Source organism: Octopus sinensis, linkage group LG11 (genome assembly GCF_006345805.1).
Source record: "Octopus sinensis linkage group LG11, ASM634580v1, whole genome shotgun sequence".
NCBI classification, from domain to species: domain Eukaryota; kingdom Metazoa; phylum Mollusca; class Cephalopoda; order Octopoda; family Octopodidae; genus Octopus; species Octopus sinensis.
The window spans coordinates 47,937,562-47,959,960 of NC_043007.1; the positions used below are offsets into that span (position 1 = coordinate 47,937,562).

General features: G+C 36.6%; 1 protein-coding gene across 4 annotated transcripts in view; it reads left to right on the forward strand.

Moving 5' to 3' along the window:
• The window catches only part of LOC115217114, a 295,576-nt gene that overhangs the window by 34,550 nt on the left and 238,627 nt on the right, over window positions 1–22,399 (forward strand). For 3 of the 4 annotated variants that reach the window (XM_036507465.1, XM_036507464.1, XM_029786713.2), the window contains exons 4-11: window positions 2,303–2,394; window positions 3,299–3,389; window positions 6,554–6,693; window positions 8,843–8,931; window positions 10,259–10,323; window positions 12,037–12,138; window positions 14,667–14,783; window positions 17,160–17,216. In XM_036507465.1, coding sequence (XP_036363358.1) covers window positions 2,303–2,394; window positions 3,299–3,389; window positions 6,554–6,693; window positions 8,843–8,931; window positions 10,259–10,323; window positions 12,037–12,138; window positions 14,667–14,783; window positions 17,160–17,216 — 753 coding nt within the window. The remainder of the gene's footprint in view (window positions 1–2,302; window positions 2,395–3,298; window positions 3,390–6,553; window positions 6,694–8,842; window positions 8,932–10,258; window positions 10,324–12,036; window positions 12,139–14,666; window positions 14,784–17,159; window positions 17,217–22,399) is intronic. The other variant, XM_036507466.1, reaches the window with a different exon arrangement.

Sequence of the window (22,399 nt, forward strand, 5' to 3'; positions counted from 1 at the left end):
ATGTATTGTAACGCCATACATACATAGACAATCCTCTGTCAATTATAAGAGAACTCATTTGTTACCTGCATGTCTGTTACGTGGCTTTAATAGTAGAAAACAATTAGGAAATGACTATAAACAATTACTCCTTCATATAATCCAGTTCATTGTTTTGGTGCTATTTGTTTCCTATGTTTCACTGAAATGTGATTTTAGAGAACTGTCGTTGTAAGTCCGTATAGCAAATGAAATTCTCTCCGTACTTAGTAGTACAGGATGTTATGACTGTAATGCATTATCAGTTAACATATATTGACAACATTGAACGTTACTCTGATAGTATCTAAATAACTACAAAAGAGCATTTGTGAATAATAATAATAAGAGGCTTACACAACTTATTGGTTTCGAATTTAGAAACAAGGCCAGCAATGTCGGGGGGGGGGTATAAGTCAATTACATCGACCCCAGTGCTCAACTGGTACTTACTTTATCCACCCAAGAAGAATGAACCGCAAAATCGACCCCGGCGACATTTGAACCCAGACCGTAAAGACGGACGAAATGCCGTTAAGCATTTTGCCCGACGTGCTATCGATTCTGCCGGCTCGCCGCTTTAGGCACATACAAAATATCAATTTAATGAGGTGTTACATAAATACCATCAATTATTAAATTCCATATGAAGTTAATTTCGAGCTTCGTACATTGCGTGCCAGATCATAAACGAGAATATCACACTCCTCGGATACTGTTCAAAACACACATATAGAAGTTGAATTGCCTCTCATTTATACACAAGAGTGGATTTAGACGCATGCAATACAAAGTAACGAAATATTCATTCAGGATACAGTTCTTCAATATATGATTATATAATGTACCAGGTAAAAAAATGTCTTTACTAGGGATTTAGGGCACGTGTGCGCAGTATTGTCTCCTTCAATCAAAATGCCGTTATCCTATCGACTCGGTTTTCGGTTACTACCATCGTGGTGGACTATTGTGTGCGCGTACGTTGGAGAAACACTCTGGTTTTACTGTAGCGCCGGCTCAGAGCAGGAGGGTCAAGGCTAAAAAGATATCAGATGCTGAATTTGCTGACGACATAGTTCTAGTGGCAAACATAGTGAGGGAAGTAGCGGAGTTGATGCAAGAGGTGGAGACTATGTCGATGAGTGTGGGGCTGAAAATGAATGAAATTAAGGCGAAGAATCTGGTAGAGAACATTAAAAAGTCAGAAAAGATTATGTATGTAGGCGGAAAGCCACTAGAGTTGGTTGAAGACTTCCTGTATCTGGGAGCAAAAATTGGGAACGCAGAGGGTGATATAGTTCAGAAGAGCAAAGCTCATGCCACAGTTTGAGATCTGTATGGAAGTCATACCTTCGTAAAGAGCTGAAGATGCGTCTCTTCGTTGCTACAGTGGAGTCTGTGCTGTTGTACGGATGTGAGACTTGGACACTGACCAAGAAACTTGCTCAGATGGTGAATGGGTGCTATACGAGAATGCTGAGGATGGTTCTGAACATTAATCAGTATATACTGATGGTGAAGAACTCAGTGCTGTACGAGAGCCTCTCAGTAGTTAGGTCGAAAATAACACAGAAAAGACTGAGGTTGGCTGGACATGCTCACCGTCATTCAGAGTTGATACTGTACTCAGTGCTCCTGTGGGAGCCCTTACACGGACACATTTCAAGAGGGAGACCAAGGATGACATATGTTGATGCCGTAATGACAGACACTGGTCTCTGGGAGACACAGGACATGGCAGAGACGATGAAGGTCAAAGACCGCTGAAGAGAACTCGTCCATGGATCTTGGTGATTTTACCCGCCCTAGACAGATAGACATATACTTATATAGTATGTATGCATGTATGTTTTTATATGCACCCATACACTAAAACTGCATTGACGTTATCTTTCATATAGTTAACATAGTGAGCTAGCAGAACCATTAGTACAGCGGACAAAATACTTAGCGGTCTTTCGTCCGTCCTTACGTTCTGAGTTCAAGTTCCACCGGGGTTGACTTTGTTTTTCATCGTTCACAGGTCGATGAAATAAGTAACAGTCAAGTATTGGAGTCGAGCTAATCGACTTCCCCTCCCCTCAAAAATTGCTGGGCCTGAGCCAAAATTTAAAACCGTTATGTCTACATATAGTAATAAATAAAATGATGAAATATAAGCATTCCTGGTTGAGCTGCTAATTCTGATGTCGGAAACAATAGCAGCATATGCATGTGAAGGGGTGAAAATCGTGACTCTACATGCTAAGAGCTTTAATGAATGTTTCCCCTTTTTTTATTCAAGGAGTGAGCGAAAGTGATAAAGAGAACATTCTTAAACTGCACAACAACTATCGAAAAAATGTCGATCCTCCTGCTTGTAATATGATAAAACTGGTAAGTTGTGCTAACTTTAATTTATTCGCGTGTGCAATTAGGGCACGTTAAATAATTATTATTGTACAAAGACCTTTGTGGTCGCTCTTCTCCATAGAATTATCAGCCTTTGGGTTTGTTTACAAATTTATATATATACTCGACAGTAAATACCTATACAATAAATTTGACTGAAATTGAAGGGTGGGTTATATGGGTGAAAGGGATGCGTACGGAGCCATGAAAACGTTGATGTCGTGTTCGATCCTCACAGTCATTTGTTTATAGTTTGTCGCTCTTATTGGAGTCTATACTATAATAATTTATTGTATAATAATATATCATTATTATGATAATACATTATAAATGTAATAATAATAATTTATATATATTATATATCGATAGATAGATAGATATGCATGCATATATACATTATACGTACGTACATACATACACATTTAGAATGACAAACAAGAAATTGAACCCTCACTGCATATGACAGAGTTTAGTATATTTGATTAAAATACATTAAGCAAAATAAAATTACTCGAATTTTTGTTCAATGCGTACACCCAAATATCATTACGTGGACAAAGGCATTCTGTGAAATTCTGAGACAATGGCTTAGAGTATGTTCTGGGCGTCATGTCTTGTAGCCGAAATGGCTGCCCCGACGCCTTAAACGTAATATACCTTCAACTACAACAAATATACGTACCTAATATGGCCGCTTTGTGTGGTCCGAACGTCCTATGCTACGCTAGAGTGTGAACAGCTAGGAAATTAAACCTCAACTTATTTTAGACGTATATACTTGGTATTCTCTTATTCTTTTGTTAAGGAGCTGTAACAAATGAATATATAAACGTATGTGAGCATACATGCATGTTCATATGTATATTCAATTCAATTTCTATCATTTCAGTACTGGGATAATGACTTGGCATATGTGGCACAAAAATGGGCCGATAATTGTGAATTTGACCACGACAAGGGAAACAAAAGGAGAGTACCAGGTAAGCATGTTTATTTTGCTACATTTCAAGTCACTAACTAACATTTACAACCATGACAAGCTACCAACTGAACTGGGTATTGGAAGGACCATAATCCTTCAAGCGAACTACGATACTCTCCCTTGCTTCTATATTTCCAGAGTCAAAAGAATAAGTACCTTTGAAATGCTGGTATCAGCATTCGAAATGCTGTATTCTTCTCTCTCAGAATAATGGTTTCTGATAGGAAGCTATTAATAATAACTACTTGCGGATCTGTGGAACTTCCACAGAGAAAAAAAAAACTAGTTGGTTATCTTATTTCTGAAAATATTAATATCCCTACATAATAATAGCCGATATAAATGTTTGTTTGTTTGTTGGCTGGTTGGTTAATTTGTTGGTTGGTTGGTTGGTTGGTTGGTTGGTTGGTATCTCCGGTCACGATTTACATTATATAAAAAGAGGTGCGGGGAAAGTAAACAATAGATATAGACTTAACATAAGAGTTGCAGGAGAACTGAAGGAAATATATATACGCAAATATATACATACACACACGAATATATATATACAGCTGTGGAAAAAAGTTTAGCACCACCTTTAATTTTCAGCAAAAACACATAACACAAACATTTCTGCAGATATAAAGCTAGCACCATGAATGAATGACACAAGAAACGTTATTGCAAGTACAAATTCTAGACATGTCAGTATCTGGAACTGGAGCCTTTGTTTCGTACAATTTTTTCCAGATGTATCAGCAGATGTACCAGCCTACGACAAGCATCCCGATCAATTTCTTTGATTCACATTTTCTTTATGGATGCCTTCAATTCTTCAACATTTTGGGGATGTTTATAAGAAATTTCTTCTTCATAATCAACCAAATGCCGGGCCATTCCACAACACTGATTTTTGCTCGGAGCAAGAATGCTTTCATTTTTTTAGTGTGGCAAAGAGCATTATATTGCTGGAAAATAGTCGTCTGGTAACTCTACATACATAGAAGCATTTTTTCTTCCGTAATTTCTTGATACACCTTAGAATTGACAGTTCTTCATTTTGGTAGAAAGTAAAGGCTTCCACGTCCATGCCAGCTAAAACAACCCCAAACCATTATTTTGGCAGGGTGCTTCATCGTAGAAACGGTGTATTTGGGCTCAAAACGACAGTTAACTGGTCTACGAACCCATTTAACATATGCTCCAAACTGTTGGAATGTGCACTCAACTGAAAAGAGAACTTGCTTCCATTGATCAACTGGCCTCTTGCAGTACTTACGTCCATTCAAAAGTGGTTTTCGGACTGGCCATCTGGCACACAGTTTCAGTTTCCTACACAACAAATTCCGAATTGTTCTGGTAGTTGGCAACTTATTATCCGTGATGTAGTTGCACTCGGACAGATGTTTTCAGATACGAGCAGATGTTAGCCGAGGATCTTCGGTAAGCAAACGTTTAACCGTTCTCGTCAGACGTGAAGTAAAAAAACACTTGGCCTTCCACTTCTGGATCTGCTTTCAAAACTTTCTTCTTTGGCATGTCTTGTAATTGTTCCAATAACTGTAGTATGGTGACATTTTAGTCGAAAGGTTATGGCTCGGCGTGATAATCTTTCATTATGAAGAGCAATGATTTGTGCACTGACTTCGCAAGAAAGTTTACTATTCCGTCCCATTCTGCAAAATAAACATTTAGATTTAGAATATGTTTACACATGCTCAACATGGTGCAAAAAGATAATAAATATACGCAAAAGGGTTTAAACTATTAATTAATAATAGGCAAAAAAAGAAATACAGTTGCTATACAGCAAAGAAAAGCTCTTGTGTATGTACTGTACTTGTTCAGTGCAGTGCCCACAGCATTCTTTGTAAAAGTTGCACAAATATAAAGTGTACAGGCAAAAATTAAAAAATGAACAAGCTATTTGTGCAACGCTATACAACAAAAGTGTTAAAAACTAGGAATAAATACGAAAAAGGTTTACAAATACAACTGGGACAGGATTGCAATTTACCTGAAAATAGGTAACTACTAGACAATACATATTAAGCTGAATACCTCACATTATTAACATTATCTGAAAAAGTAAACACTGCTAATTTGTAAACAAAGTCAAAGATAAAACTGTCGTCTATTTAAACAACATTAAATAAGTAAATTTTATCGTTAGCAATAATAACAAGAATTGAGTGGTGCTAAACTTTTTCCCACATCAGTATATGTGTGTGTAAAAGGCGGCGAGCTGGCAGAAACGTTAGCACGCTGGGCGAAATGCTTAGCTGTATTTCGTTTGCCGTTACGTTCTGAGTTCAAATTCCATCGAGGTCGACTTTGCCTTTCATTCTTTCGGGGTCGATAAATTAAGTACCAGTTACGCACTGGGGTCGATGTAATCGACTTGATCCGTTTGTCTGTCCTTGTTTGTCCCCTCTATGTTTAGCTCCTTGTGGGTAATAAAGAAACAGGTATATGTGTGTGTGTGTGCTGTGCATGTATGTGTGTTTGTGTGTGTATGTATGTACGTATATATGGTGAGAGAGGTTGTGAGAGAATGTGTGCGTGTGAACTTCCATAATACAAAATCAACACGGAGGGTAGGTAATTTTGTTTTCAGTTTTTTTTTTTTTGCTATTTGAATTTTGTTTTGTAAATTTTATTTTAAGGTAATTAATACTTTTCTTTTGAAAACTAATATTCATTTCTTCATTTTCAAGAAGCATCAACAAGTCCAATAAAAGTTGAACTATAATTATTGTTTGTACAAAGCAAATTTCTAAAGTTACCCGTTATCTGACGTATAATTCGTAATATATAATTATGTGGTAGCACAAACGTAAGTCAAAATCAAAATTCTGTTTTACATAACTCAAATGAAAGTATAAATAAGAATATTTAAACGAATCCGATGACGAAACTTCAATGTATATTCATGTATTTATGCATATCATGACTTCACTGCGCACATTATTTTGGGTCGAGCTTTGTTTATTATCATAGCAAATCGAACTGGGACCTAAGTTCCCTTCATAGTTTAGTTGAATTTCACTTAGTTGTCATGAAATGGAAACGTACCAGTAATATATTGAAGTAAGTTTATTAGATCACAATATATTTCTTTAAGATTGACAAAGTAAACTGTGGCTTTAGTTAAAGTGTATTTTTTTTTTCTATTATTAGGAAAATTTTCTGTTGGACAGAACTTGGCGCAGGGACACACCGATTGGGAAGCTGCAATTAAGGGGTGGTACAGTGAAGTGAAAGATTTCCAGTATGGTGTAAACACCCAAAATACGGTGGCTGTCGGACACTACACTCAGGTAAGATAAATCAGGTATATATATGTATGTATGTAAATAATATACATACATATGTGTGTGTATGTACATGAATATGTATGCACACACACACACACACACACACTCTCTCTCTCTCTTCTTCTTCTTCTGCATATATATATATATATGTCTTTACTTGTTTCAGTCATTTGACTGCGGCCATGCTGGAGCACCGCCTTTTAATCGAGCAACTCGACCCCAGGACTTATTCTTTGTAAGCCCAATACTTATTCTATCGGTCTCTTTTGCCGAACCGCTAAGTTACGGGGACATAAGCACACCAGCATCGGTTGTCAAGCAATGCTAGGGGAACAAACACAAACATACACGCACACACATATATACATATATATACATATATACGACAGGCTTCTTTCAGTTTCCGTCTACCAAATCCACTCACAAGGCTTTGGTCGGCCCGAGGCTATAGCAGAAGACACTTGCCCAAGGTGCCACGCAGTGGAACTGAACCCGGAACCATGTGGTTGGTAAACAAGCTACTTACCACACAGCCACTCCTGCGCCTATATATATATATATGCAAAAAGAGAGGGAGGGAGTGTGTGATTGAGAAAGAGAGAGAGAGAGAGAGAGAGAGAGAGAAATAAAGAGAGAGAGAGAGAGAGAGAGAGAAAAAGAGAGAGAGAGAGAGAGAGAAACACACACATACCTACAAACGTGCACACATTGTTATTTTATTCAGAAATTTTTTAAAAACACTAAATATTGTGAAATTCTTTGGTTTTGTTTAACGAAACATAACAGTATTCTCTCTGAGTTGTGAAACTTTCTGCACTAATCATATTATATTATGAGCACTACTACTACTACTACTACTACTACTACTACTACTACTACTACTACTACTACTACGTTCTGTGTTTAAATTCAGCTGAAGTCGACTTTCATCCTTTCTGGGGTCGATAAATTAAGTAGCAGTTGTGTACTGGAGACCGGCCCCCTCTCCCATCAAATTTCAGGACTTGTGCCTATAGTAGAAAAGATTGTTAGTGTCAATACTATTGAGATGTTTTTTTTTACTCTTTTACTCTTTTACTTGTTTCAGTCATTTGACTGCGGCAATGCTGGAGCACCGCCTTTAGTCGAGCAAATCGACCCCAGGACTTATTCTTTGGAAGCCTGGTACTTATTCTATCGGTCTCTTTTGCCGAACCGCTAAGTTACGGGAACTTAAACACACCAGCATCGGTTGTCAAGCGATGTTGGGGGGACAAACACAGACACACACATACATACATACATACATACATATATACATACATACATACATACATACATACATACATACATACATACATATATACGACAGGCTTCTTTCAGTTTCCATCTACCAAATCCACTCACAAGGCTTTGGTCGGTCCGAGGCTATAGTAGAAGACACTTGCCCAAAGTGCCACGCAGTGGGAATGAACCTGGAACCATGTGGTTGGTAAGCAAGCCCCTTACCACACAGCCACTCATGCGCCTGTTTGCTAAGATGTTTATTATAATATAATTTAAAAGTTGATATTTAGATCAGAAACAATGACTAAAAGAATGTCTAAGTGCATCTTCCGACTATCTATTGTTTCCATCACATAAAATTTTCCAATGGTGCCAAGGTCGGTACCGCCCACTGAGAAGCACTGGCCTATATCTTATCTAGTTGAAGGTAAGTGAATTGATTGCAACTTACTAAACCAGTGCTTAACAAAATGGGTGGTAAACTCACTCAAGAAGTGATGGAAAACTTTATCTGCGACTGACGACAAAGGGTAAGTAGGAAAGTCATAGACGCATCTAAACAGTTCTTTCAGTTTTGTTTCCTAATTAAATATCAACTTTTTTAATGAACTTAATTATATTTCGTAAAACTGCTTGCTAGTCACAGTCACATCTTTTGGAACTTCTACTGTTTAACAACTATTGCTTTTTGCCTCTCAGTAGCATCATTATTGGGAAATGGGAAAGAAAAAAAGCAGTCTGAAATATAGTAGCAGAATACCTAGCATATTTTAGATTAGTGGAAGCAATATATACCAGGTCATCAAAAATATTTGTAATATTTCCTTTTCTATTTACCTTTACCGTTATAATGTATCTAATATTGTCGCAATCTCTCAATTTACAGATAGTTTGGGCATCTTCAACAAGAATAGGCTGTGGCTATGCCAAATGTTCAAACATTAGGACGTTTTACGTATGCAATTATGGTCCGGCGTAAGTTGACTTCTATATTACTAAATGCTAATTTACTATTGTTAACTATAACTCTGATTAGCACGCTATTTAGCTGATTGATAAATGGATGGAGGTGCCTATATATGTGTACCTTAGCACATGGCTGTTTATTTGCTTCATGACTATTTTTTATTGTTTTCTCTTCTTTCGATTCCTAATCTATTAATGTTCTATGAAGTAAGGTAAATAAGCATATTCCATAAATTTCCACTTGACAGTAATTATTTCTATATTTGATAAAATGACACGCTAATAAAATGTTTAAGCCTTTAGCATTCAGATTACTGTCAAATGATATTCTCATTTATTCTCATTGTTTTTAATTGATCATAGCTTTGAGATGTCGATAATGTGATTGTTTAGTTTTTAAATGACATTGTAGGGTAGGTATGAGAGGCTAGATTTGATTGGTTTGAGTATAAAACAGGTAGAATATTTTGTCCAGATATAGCTAGTTTAAATCCTAAAGGGTCAGTTAGTAAGTTACTGATTATGTCATGCTGATGACTTCCAAAATGAATGAAATAGTACTATGCATGACTACCAAAGACTTAAAAATTTTCAAATTTAGTAAAAAGAAAAATGATATGTGGATTCTATGCGTCTTTTTCCTTATAATTCCTTAATTTTAGCTCAAAATTTTAAATCCTGCTTCGTATTATAGCGAAATAATTATCTCCTTTGTAATAGTGACCACATGTGCTTTATATTCTTTCCTTAAAAGCTTCAGTCAGCTTCTTGCTGACTAGCCCCAATATATGCATATATATTACATTACAATGTATAAAATTGACATTTACTTTTTATGTTTTAAAATATTGAAAATAATATAGCTGATTTATAACTTACTCGGAGGATTTCACTGCATATAAAAAATATTGAAATTCTTGCTACAGATGTAGGAAGTAGTCATAAAACGTTCATGATCCTGTTTCTTACATTGAAATTCGTTCTGCAGCCACCAAACAATTCGTGGTTCGACCTGTTGCGTCTCATCTAGATGGGTCTAGATGAAATGATCATTAAAAGATCGGGATCAGGCCACGTCATTGTTAAGGTTCGTGATATCAGTTCTAAAGTCACGCGACACCAGTGCTAATTTTAAGCCATGTGGCATCAGTGCTAATTTTAAGACATGGTATCAGTGTTAAAGTTTAAGTGACGCTAAATCAATTAAAATCATTTGATATCAGTGATTTTAAATAAATAATTTAATATTTAATCTTGTCTCTTATAAAATTTCAGTATAAACCTGTGGTCACATCGAAAGAATATTTATAATTATATTAACTGATATTTCTTCCAGAGGTAATTTAATAGGTAAAATTGGGGAACCATATACAAAATGTGACACGAAGGCTACAATAAAGGGTAAGCTTCTTATAAATAACTATTTCTTCATTATATATTTTCAGTGTGATAGATTAAGGTTGTGAGCAGTCAGAATCGTTAGCGCGCCGGAATAAATGTTCAGCAGCATTTCGTCCGTCTTTATGTTCTGAGTTCAAATTCCATGGAGGTCGTTTTCACCTTTCATCATTTTTCGGTCGCTAAAATAAGTACATAAGTACCATTTGAGCACTGGGGTTGATGTAATCGACTTAGCCCCTCCCTAAAATTGCTGGCCTTGTACCAAAATTTGAAACCATTAATTGTTGTAGATTGACAGAATCGTTAGTGTCGGACAAAATGCATTGCCTTATTTATTTCGGCTCGGTACGTTCTAGGTTCAAATACCAACCATGTTAACTTTGGAGTCGTTCAGTTCAACTAAATAATTAAATACGCCAGTCGGTAGGCTGTTGCAATTCTGGGCGACATTCCCTGGAGTTTCTTTATTTTTGTCCTAGATAAAAATAAAACCGCTAATAACACTTTCCTTCAACTATCGACTTCCATGACTGACATAACTTGGATGATTTGACAAAATCTAATGAGCTGTAAAGTTGTGTCATGTTCCAATATCTACATGTATTTTAGTGTGGTTTCTACAGCTTGATGCCAACTGATTTACTAAAAGTACTGGGTGCTTTTTCGTATCAGCAGCACTACTGAAGACTGCCTTATAACTTGAAATGTTAAGGGCCTAAAGTGATCCCTATAATTGAAGGACAATAGAAAAGAGAGTAAGCAATTATTCTAGATGAAGTGATAAGAAGATGGGTGTATGGCAAGGAATGAGAGAAGGGATTAATATGGTGTTATTGAGAAAAAGATGGGAATGGAATTGAAAGATAGCAAAAACAAATTCGGTATTACTCCTTCATTACTGGCGGCGGATGCAAAGTATTTAGATACATTCTTTTGTATTCTAAGTTGCATTTTAACCTTCAAACTCTGATAAAAATGTACATTCATATAATGAAGTCGAGCTAATGAGCTATACTTTCTCCATTGATATATTACATGATTACTCCTTCATTAAACATTTTCTAATTAGGTATAGGTAATTGTGAATCGCTCTGAAGATATTCATGAGGTGAAGTGGTTTAATGAGATCTACAAATTAAGCTAATTATGCATATTTATTTGCTTATTGAGGCCCATTAAAGTGGTGAGCTGTTAGAATCGTTAGCACGTCGGGAAAATGCTCGGCTGCATTTCGTTCATCTTTATGTTCTAGTTCAAATTCCATCGAGGTCATTTTTACCTTTCATCCTTTTGCGGTCGATAAAATAAGCTCTAAAAACTTTTAAAACCATAGACCACACGGGCTAAAGCAGCAAGAGAAAACTCTACCTGAAAAGAGAGGATGGTCACGACAAGAATGCTCTTCAGAGAACACAGGTATTAGACATCAATATAAATGTGAAGCTTGTTAACAATGTTATTTAACTTCCTGTTTGCTCCGATGTATAACCAAAGTGTTCCAGCCATCAATATCCCATCCTATTTGTAGATAATATAGGACTGCATTATCCAAAGTGTCCTTCCTATTTTAGGAATGTAATGTGTTGCTTGTTGTTGCTATTTGTAACATGCCGGGCTACTACATAGAGGTTCTGTCATTGACTCCAGTGTAGGTTGTCTTTGTTTAATTTCTATTGTGAAAAAATATTAACTGAAACTCACATTCAATTTCAGATTGTAAATCGAGTGTCTGCTACAACGGAGGTGTACTAGACACAAAGACTTGTGAGTGTACATGCCTGGAAAAAGAGAACATAAAGGGGCCGAAATGCACATGTAAGTTTTCAAACAATTTTTATGACAAATTATTACATGTTACTTGATATGAGCCAGTGATGTTGCTCTGTCTATGTTATCGATATTAATACGTCAGTGAAGATTCTTGATCGAACGGTTTGGGTTTAGGCTAATGATCGTAAGGTGGACAATTCGATTCTTGTACCAGACAGCTTGTTGTGTCCTTAAGCAAGGTACTTCATGTTGCTCCATCAACTCAGCTGAAAGTGAGTACCAGCTGAGTGCTGATGCAGCTCAATGTCCATCCAGGTGTCACAACTTGGATATTCAACAGGGCTAAGTTGAAGGATCAGTAAGGGTTCTATGTTTGCTAGTGACTATATAGGTACTTAAAACAACTGGCGAAATTATAGTACATGCTACCAGGTCATACTCATTTGTGAGTAACGGCTTAACTTCAACCACTATGTCGATCATTCCCCATCAAAATACTTCAATCCAAACAACAGCATCAGGAAATTGTATATCACCTACACCTCCACCACTACACGATTAATTTTCTAGTATTTTGTTAAATTTTTTATTATTTGGATGGCAAAGATTACTGGGGCCATGGAAATCCACCTGTTTCTAATTCTATAATAGTCATGTGAACGATTTTTCGTCTCTTTGGGCCGATGGCCTCCTATCAGCTCGCCCAATTGCAGCCTGAACTGATGGAGTTCCCGCTAATCCTCGCTCTATCAACTCTGGTGTACATCTAGGGGTAGTTTATTCCACACACTCCCCATGCTCTTCCCCCCATATATCATTGACTTTCAGCAACACATACCCCGCTTCCTAAACTTCTTCAACCAAACGTCATCTGCATACAATCTAGAACCCTCACACGAAATTGCTACTGGTTCCATGAACAAAGATCTCATAAGTTTTTCCCAATGAGGTCATGCTAGTGCTGTCTTCCTCAACAGAATAAAGCAACACTCACAACACATATAAAACAAAAGTGCTATCTCACTTCACCCTCACCTAAACTTGAACAGTACGCCACTTGAACTGTGAAGGTCGTTACAAATGATAGATCCCACCTGTATTGAAGATCTTACCTGATGACTGCACATCATAGAAATTACATTCCATTTTTGAGGCAGAAATACTTCAGCTACTAACAACTTTTGGCCACCTACAAATCTCAGGTAAGATCTATGATGGAATACTTCTGCCAAATCTGGGATGATGCTTCTAATCACACAAATCCCCTCCACTACATCTAAAGAAAGGCCACTCAACCGATTGGGTTGAAGTCACCCACAGACATTCTCCAGTGATAAGGCAGTTGGAATACCTAGCGGCATTTGTTACGACGCTCTGGATGCAAATCCTACTGCGGCCGAATTTTATTTTCATCTTTTCGGGGTGTGATTCTATAGAATGGGAAACAATTCAGAGAACTGAATAAGTAGATGTTGAAGTATCAGACCGGATAACTTTGCGGCGTTTCTTCTGGATATTTGCGTTCAGAGTTCAAATCCACAATCCGTTTGCCTACTTATGTCATAGACTTAACTCGTTACCCGGTTTCACACCAACACTTGGTACTTTGGGTGCTTTTAGCGGATTCCGCTCTGTTACAAATATTTGAATCAGTTCCACCCGGAAAGGGCCATGGATACTATTTTTTCTCCTATCTAAAGAGGTTAAAAAGAATTGTAAGATGCCGTTTCTACCACTACTACTGCAGTCTTTGCTTGTCGAAGGAAGTAATCTTGTGTTACGTCTACTCGACCACTTTTAAATCAGTTGTTTCTCTTCCTCTCACTATCACCACCGTACTACCCAAGTTCCTGCACTAGCCACTACATCCATTCTTTTTTCTCCGTCTTTTCTCCGAAAATCCTTAGCATTCGTTGACTTGTGTCCAAGAGAAACGCTAACCACGTCAGTCTCATCTCGAGGGACCCGCGAACATTAAGGTCACAGCCCCAATGATTCTTTTAATAAGTGAAGAAGTATCTATATCAATCCTTAGAAATCTTCCTTTCAAACACTCATAACGTTTGCATAATAGCAAAAATTATTGGCTAAATCGAAGAGCTATATTATTAATAATTCAAAATTTTTACCAAAAAGTCAAGAACTGTACCGAGGAATACCGCAATGTAGATTTATAAACATTGATATTTGCAAACTTTTACGGTGCTATAAAAAAGTTGAACCCCACAGTTTAATGGTCTTCACTAATCATCGTATAAAAAGAAACCCGTTTTTCTTGTCAGTACTAGGAGCAATAGTAACAGGATGATTCAAAGGGGAATATATAGACTTTATGCTAAATGTTCACATTAGTCTAAGTATTCGGGGATCACTCGCTCACTGAATTGTAGACTTCCTTTGTCAACAACGTTATAGATGTTAGATATGTGAAATGTAAGCCGAAGATTTAGAATATTTCCTATTGACTTGAGAGACCTGAATTTTGTTTTTTATACATGGAAAAAGTCCTTTGTGCAACATTACTTCAATATGTATTGCCTTCTGTTAACTTCTTTCTGTTTTATTCCTTTCAGTGAATTGTTCACTAGCAAAAGATACTGGTCCCATGTGTACTAATTCACCTGACTCTGATTGTGAGGAATATGCCAATATACCAGATGAATGTCCCTGGAAATGTGGTATATGCCCATGTAAGTACAAAAGATTATGTTGCCATTTATTCTTTAGATGTTATCCGCTTATTCTAGTTCGAAAGACAAAGCAATATAACCAAAGAATTCACTAATATAAGTCCACCCTAAACAGAATTTTCGGGAAGGGTTCTGTTTGTTTTAAAATTCTACAAAATAAATAGGTTTTATAATTCTGATATTAGAATAATATCAACTTATTTCTCCTCACAAACAACTAGTATATGGTGAAAGTATTGCAATAGTTGTTATAGCTGTAATTATAAATTAAAAAGGATTCTTAATTAGAATTCTTTACTAAAATCGAGTTGTCTGCTTCATCAAATATTTCCTTAAATAATGACATGAAATATATTTTTTCAAAATAAAAATAAAAACAAATTTGCGAAATCTTACAAGACAATATAATTTATATCCAAATACAAGAAATATTTACTGAATTCAAACGTATTTCATATCAAATAATTACTTATTCACGAATATTATCTTCTAATTTGGGAAGAATCGGTAGTGATAGCAGCATATTTCTTAATATTTTAGATACATCCCTCTCCGTGCTAAATTCTAAATTTTCCAATAGGGACGTGGACTGCCATTAATTTAGAGACAATTAAGTAACATTAAGTAACAATTACATGCAGAATCAATGAAATTAACTTTGTCCGCGCTTGAATTTCAAAGTGAGGGTTGACAACAGGGATGGCATCCCACCATGGAGAATTTCCCGGTTTCTATCGCGTATGTGTTTCCCAGCTGGACGGGACGCCAGTCCATCGCAGCGTTACTCATTTTTGCAAGCTGGGTGGACTGGAGCAACGAGAAATGAAGCGTTTTGCTCAAGAACACAACGCGTCGTCCGGTCCAGGAATCGAAACCACAATCCTATGATCGTGGTGATCATGGTGCTGACACCCTAACCACTAAACCACTAGTCTGATCTATACAAACACAGAAAAATGGACGTCAAAACTTACGACGACTGCGGTGGTGGCAACGGTGGCGGTAGTGACAGTAATGATTTGTGTGAAGAAAGACGAGGAGAAGCCGGATAGGAGGAGGGGGAGGAGGCGTAAGAGAAGGAAGAGGAATTGTCTAAGCATCAACATAAATATATAATTGCTTACTAATTAATATCACACAATAAAAAGTACCATGCAAAATTTTTCAACCACTTGGTTGGTTCGCTGATTTCTCCAATCACACTTTACAACATGAAGAAAGAGGGAAAGAGAGAGGAGGCAGGCAAAACACAGAGACAGGGAGAGTTGGAGAGAAGAAAAATGAAAAGAAGGGACACAGAAGGAGAGTGAGAGAGAGAGGGATGAGGTAAAAAGGAGATAGTGAGAAAGTTAATACAACTGGTGCAGAAGGAGCATCTTATAACTTTGCGAAAAATACCCATTTAGGTTTTCGGTGGAGTAAATTGTGATTAGATTGATAAAAATATAGAAAATAATAATATTTATTGAAAATAAACAGGTGTGGGTGTGTGGTAAGAAGCTTGCTTCCAAACCACATGGTTCCAGGTTTAGTCCCACTGCGTGGCACCTTGGGCAAGTGTCTTCTACTATAGGCCCGAGCCGAGCAAAGCATTCTAAGTAGATTTGATAGAGGGAAACTGAAAGAAGCCCGTTGTATATATACATGTGTGCGCGCGTGTGTGCCTGTGCATGTGTGCGTATGTGTATGTGCGTGAGCGTGTGCGTGTGCGTATGCGTGTGTGTCACTCAACACTGCTTGACAACCGGTGTTGGTTTGTTTAACTCCTTGTAGCTTAGCGGTTCGGCAAAAGACACCGATAGAATAAGTGTCAGTCTTAAAAAAAGTAAGTCCTGGGATCGATTCATTCGACTAAAACTTCTTAAAGGTGGTGCTCCAGCATGGCCGCAGTCTAATGACTGACAATGAAAAGATAAAAGATTTGATTTTAAGGCAACAAATCGTAATCTTTTGGAAATTTGTTATCATTTCATCATTTTGTATAAGTAAAAGGAAAGTTAGTAAAAGTTAAATCATAATTATTGAATGTATGTCATATTTCCTGATATTATTCGTTATGGCAAAAGTAAATTTTCAAATATATCCGCCATATAACAGATAACACTCTAGTTATCTAATAGTAATTAAAGCATTCTCTTCGACGAGGTCGATTTAAGCTGGTTTCCTTGTGTCTTAGATCAATTGAAAATAAATACTAGTCATATACTATAGCAACGCCCAACGAAATACCTGCGTTGTTCCAATGTAAGGAATCGTTTTGATGAAGAATATCAATTTGATTACATTGCTATTTTGTGTGCAATATTGATTGAGGACCTTAATGAAAATGTTTCATGCTTGTTTTTGTTTTTTTTCATTTCTCTTTTATTCATTTAGACGCTGATTATAGACTACGTCCAGAGAGACCTGCAGCTGAGACCCCAAAGAAAAATGGTAGTATAGTTATATGCGTAACACTCTTTCTATATGTGCATTTTGTTATCACTTAACATATATAACTACTTTTAAGATTTTTCCTGTTTAATATTTGTCAGCATTTGACGAAAGCAAGCCTTATAAATAATAACAGAAAAAGCTAATAACAAAACATAATTGCACTTCTATTAACCTATACCGACGGATAATTTCATTTATTTCAAATGAACAGAAGAGTGGCTTGGAATAAACCTGAAAATTTAGTTGTAGAAAATACATATTCCTTGATATACTAACATAAATAAATTGATGATATCACTTAATTAAATGTCAAAGGAAGGCGACTTCTATTTTGGAGCATTATCTGTTAAATGGAAGTAGGTTACTTACTGTGTCTTCTTCCGCTGAATTTTATATTGTTTTCCGTAAATTGATATCATTGTCCCGTGAAAGAAAGAAAATTCCGATAAAAATGCACTTTCATATTCGAAGTAAAATAGCCAGCATAATATTCTATCGAGAAAAATCCGTCCTGTGCTTTTAGAGATGACTTTGAATCATCTAAAGTCCAGCCTGTTTATGTGTGGACTCTGCATCAACGCACGCAATAATTTCACGAAATGTTTTAACAAAATATTTTTTAAACGTTAATTTATGTTTGCTTTCAATAGAAAGAGTGTTACACATATAACTATACCACCACTTAACTTTGGAACCGAATTTCAATAGAATAAAGGCCCGTAACCTAACCAAAATTACTGACTATATAGTAAATTTTAAAATCTCAAATTTAGATTCACAGAAAAAATTATATACGTAATTTATCTTGGTTGAATAAGTCTTTTTCTACTCTGAGTTTCACCTGTAGGTGCACAGGTATTAAGTAATCTTTTTTTCCAACAGGTTTGCTCTCCAACCACATGGTTCCGGTATTAGTGCATGCGATCAAAGTGACACTGGGGTAAAATATATGAAACCCAATTTACCCATCGTTACTACCTGTCTGATAAGAGTACACTAGGTACATGCACCACAACCATATGTGCATGACATGGTGATTTCATATCAAGATAAACAGCGCATAACATTGCTGGTGGGGCCCAGTTAAAATTTTCTTCAGGTCGAGTAGCCCATTTTGCCCAAGAGGTCCTCGAATAAGGGTTGTTTAAGAATATTGAGCGAAACACCCATGCTTCCAGAGATGAATTATTCATACTACAAAGAATTCCTCTCAAAACATAGCTATGACGTTCCCTCACTGCTTCGGATCAGAGATGCACATATCGTCAGCCACTAAGGGACATGCTCAACTGGTTAAGATCAAGCAACTGATAAGCAAATATGAGGTATTGAGTAGAATATTTGTGGTAGCCCATCTTTTATGAGAAAGCATGTACCTGATAACACTACCATTCAGTTAAAACGAGAAACCATAAGAACCAGTGCCTGTTACAGCACAAGGCATTTATTATTATTATTGTAATTGTTATTGTTGTTATTGTTGTTCTTGTTCTTGTTCTTGTTATCTTCTTATTCTTCTTCTTCTTCTTATTATTATTATTAAAGCGGCGAGCTGGCAGAATCGTTGTCATGCCGGGTGAAATGTCTGTCATTACGTTCTGAGTTCAAATAACGCCGTTGTCCAATTTGCCTTTCGAGATCGATAGTCGATTAATTCGACTTAACCCCCGCCCCAAAATTGCTGGCCTTGTGCCAGAATTTGAAACCATTATTATTATTATTACTGTTTTTACTGATTTTGTTGTTGTTAATGTTGCATAATATCACTGCAGCTGTATGAATTTTCGATGCATGCTGTGTTTTTGTTTGCTTTTATTACGATTTTCCATTTCAGTCTCTCAGCTATTTGACCACTGCCTAGCAGTAAACGTTTCCATATTTTTGTGTGATTTGGTGTTGTCTAGATATTTGCCGGTATCTCTTTTTAAAGTTTTAATTTTTCCAAACACAGAATTATTTCGACTATTTTCTGTTCCTAATTCTAATTATTTTTATTTTAAAATACTTTTATTTGGATAGATTCTCATATTCCTTTAGAAATACATTTTCGTCTCTTGCAATCGTTATTTCAATAAGGAGACATTTCTTTCACTTATTGTCTTTGGCAATATCTGACAGATTTGCTTTAATCTTCATGTCTCTATGGATTGGTATACCCAAGATTATGGCCGCTGCGTAATTTTTTGAAAATGTATTCTATCTTTTACAGTCATTTTTGTATATGTGAGGATTTTCTAATGGTGACATAATTCTGGAGTATGAAAGTTACAACTATCTCATATATTTTTCCTACGTATTATACATACATACGTACATACATAAATACATATATACATACACATATATATTATATATATACTATATATATGGCGCAGGCGTGGTTGTCTGGTAAGAAACCTGTTTTCTAACCACGTGATTCTGGGTTCAGTCTCACTGCGTGGCGCCTTGGGCAAATACCTTCTACTATACCCTCGGGTTGACCAAAGACTTGTGAGTGTATTTAGTAGGCGGAAACTGAAACAAACGCGTTATATATATATATATATATATATATATATATATATATATATATATATATTTCTGTTTAAAGATCACAATACATATCTTCATCATTAAACAAATATTTGACTCACACCAGATGGAGTGCTCTCTTTGTTGAGTTATACCATGAACCAATACATTATATACATACATACATACATATATGCATACACACACACGCACACACACACACATATATATATACATATATATATACATATATACATACATATATATATATATATATATACATACATTTATACATATATACGCTTGTGAAGGCGCATGGTTCAGTGGTTAGAGCGTCGAGCTTAAGATCATGAGGTTGTGAGTTCGAATCCCGGACCGGGCTGCGTGTTGCGTTCTTGAGCAAGATACTTTATTTCACGTTGCTCTCAATCACTCAGTTGTAGAAATGAGTTGCGACGTCACAGGTGCCAAGTTGTATCGGCCTTTGCCTTTCTCTTGGATAACACTGGTGGCGTGGAGAGAGAAGGCCGGTATGCATGGGCAACTGCTGGTCTTCCATAAACAATCTTGCCCGGACTTGTGTCTGGGAGGGTAACTTTCTAGGTGCAATCCCACGGTCAGTCATGACCGAAGGGAATCTCAGCATACGCTTATCAATTTGTCTTGCAAGATTCCTGATGTGAAATCGTGCGTTGAAACAGATATTGTTGTATTTCGGGATGGTGATTTTTTTAGCTAAATAAACACACGCACTATATTTTTGTTCTTCACTCGTTTATTACTGTTCATATTTTAACTCATGTTCATTATCCGGAAATCTTTCGTCACACATCTGTGACCTCTTCAGCGACACTCTTCGTTTTCGTGTGTGCTCTTGCTCCACTTGAGAATGGAGTAAGTGGAGCAAGACCACACACGAAAACGAAAGTGTCGCTGAGGAGGTTACAGATGTGTGACGAAAGATTTCCGGACAATAGACAGGAGTTAAAATAACAAAAAAGAATAGTAATAAACGAGTGAAGAACATATATATATATAGTACGTGTGTTTATTTGACAAAAAAGAAAAAAAGAAAATCACCATCCCGAAATAAAACAATATGTGTGTTTGTGTGTGTGTGTGTGTGTGTGTGTGTGTGTGTGTGTGTATAAAATAAAAGAAGCAAAAGACACACAGTTTACATAGTTTTAATATTTTTTATATATTTAATAAGTCAAAAAGTTTATCGACTGATTTCGCTTATTGTATTTTTGTATTTTCCTTAGAAGATTTAGTCCATGTTGTGTGTGGAGAAGTTTGTGAATGAATAATTCAACAAGTAGAAAAACCTAAGGGGAGGTAATTGGTGATCGTTATTATTGCGGACAGGGGAAGTAATTGCTCATCTTTCGGGGAGAGGATAAATATATATACGAAAACTCAAAAGCTAAAGTAGTGAGATTAAATATGTACAGTGATGGGTATGTGATCAGGAATGAAAATATATACTGAGACCAAAGTTGGTTATGCGTCCATATTTAGACGCGTTCTGTATTTTTCGATGAACAAATTTTCTTTATAACGTTCTTGCACAGAAATTGTTTCTTTGCATTGGTAGACGGGGAAAACCGAAATTTGGTTGGATATTACCTGCACATCTCTCTATGTGTTCACTCACAGGAATCTGTCTGTATTGCGAGAACCGGATCTGTTCCTTATGTAGTCTGGTTCTCCGTCTCAGTATCATACTTGTCTGTCCTACATAGCTATGTCCACAACCTGAACAGGTTATAATATTAATTAGATTCTCAGAAGCACAAGGAAAGTTGGTTTTAGTTGTGAACCCCTCTCCTTGTTTGAAGAGGAATTCCAAGCCTTCCAGTAGGTTGGGGCATGTTCCACATTTTGGGCGTCCACATTTTTTAACCATTGGTTTCGTGGTTGTGTAAAGCTTTGCATTTGTGAGAAGTCTTTTCAGTGATTTGTGTTGCTCTTTGCATTTGATGAATTTTGTTGCATGCCTCATTGTTACTATGGTCGTGAGTTGATATATATACGGTATGTGTGCGTCTTTGTGCCTGTGTTTGTCCCCACCACCATCCCTTGACAACCGATGTTGGTTTCTTGGATACTGGAGCATATATATATATATTCATCTCTGAACGAGACGCCTGTCCATCGCAGGATCATTCATTTCTGCAAGCTGAGTGGAGCGGAGCAACCTGAAATGAAGAGTCTTGCTTAAGAACACAACGCATCACTCCGTATATATAATATATGCATACATACATATACGCAAAGATATGTATAAACCTATATGTGTGTGTGTGTGTGTGGCGGTATTTCGTGTGTCTTTACGTTATGAATTCAAATTTCGCCGAGGTTGACTTTGCCTTTCATCCTTTCAGGGTCGATAAATTAAGTACCAGTTGTGTACTGGAGTCGATCTAATCGACTGCCTCCCCACCCAACATTCGGGCATTGTGCTTAGAGTAGAAAAGGATTCTTATCTTTAGACAGAACAGAGATTCCAGTAAAAACCAAAATTAAAATATTAATTGATTTCAGGTTGCTTTTAGTAAACAAGCTGAGTCATATGAAAAGAATAACCGATGGCTATTAAAATCTGCGACTAAATTTCCATAGCTGCTCTCTGTTAAAACATGCCTTAAGCATGCCTGAAGATTTTT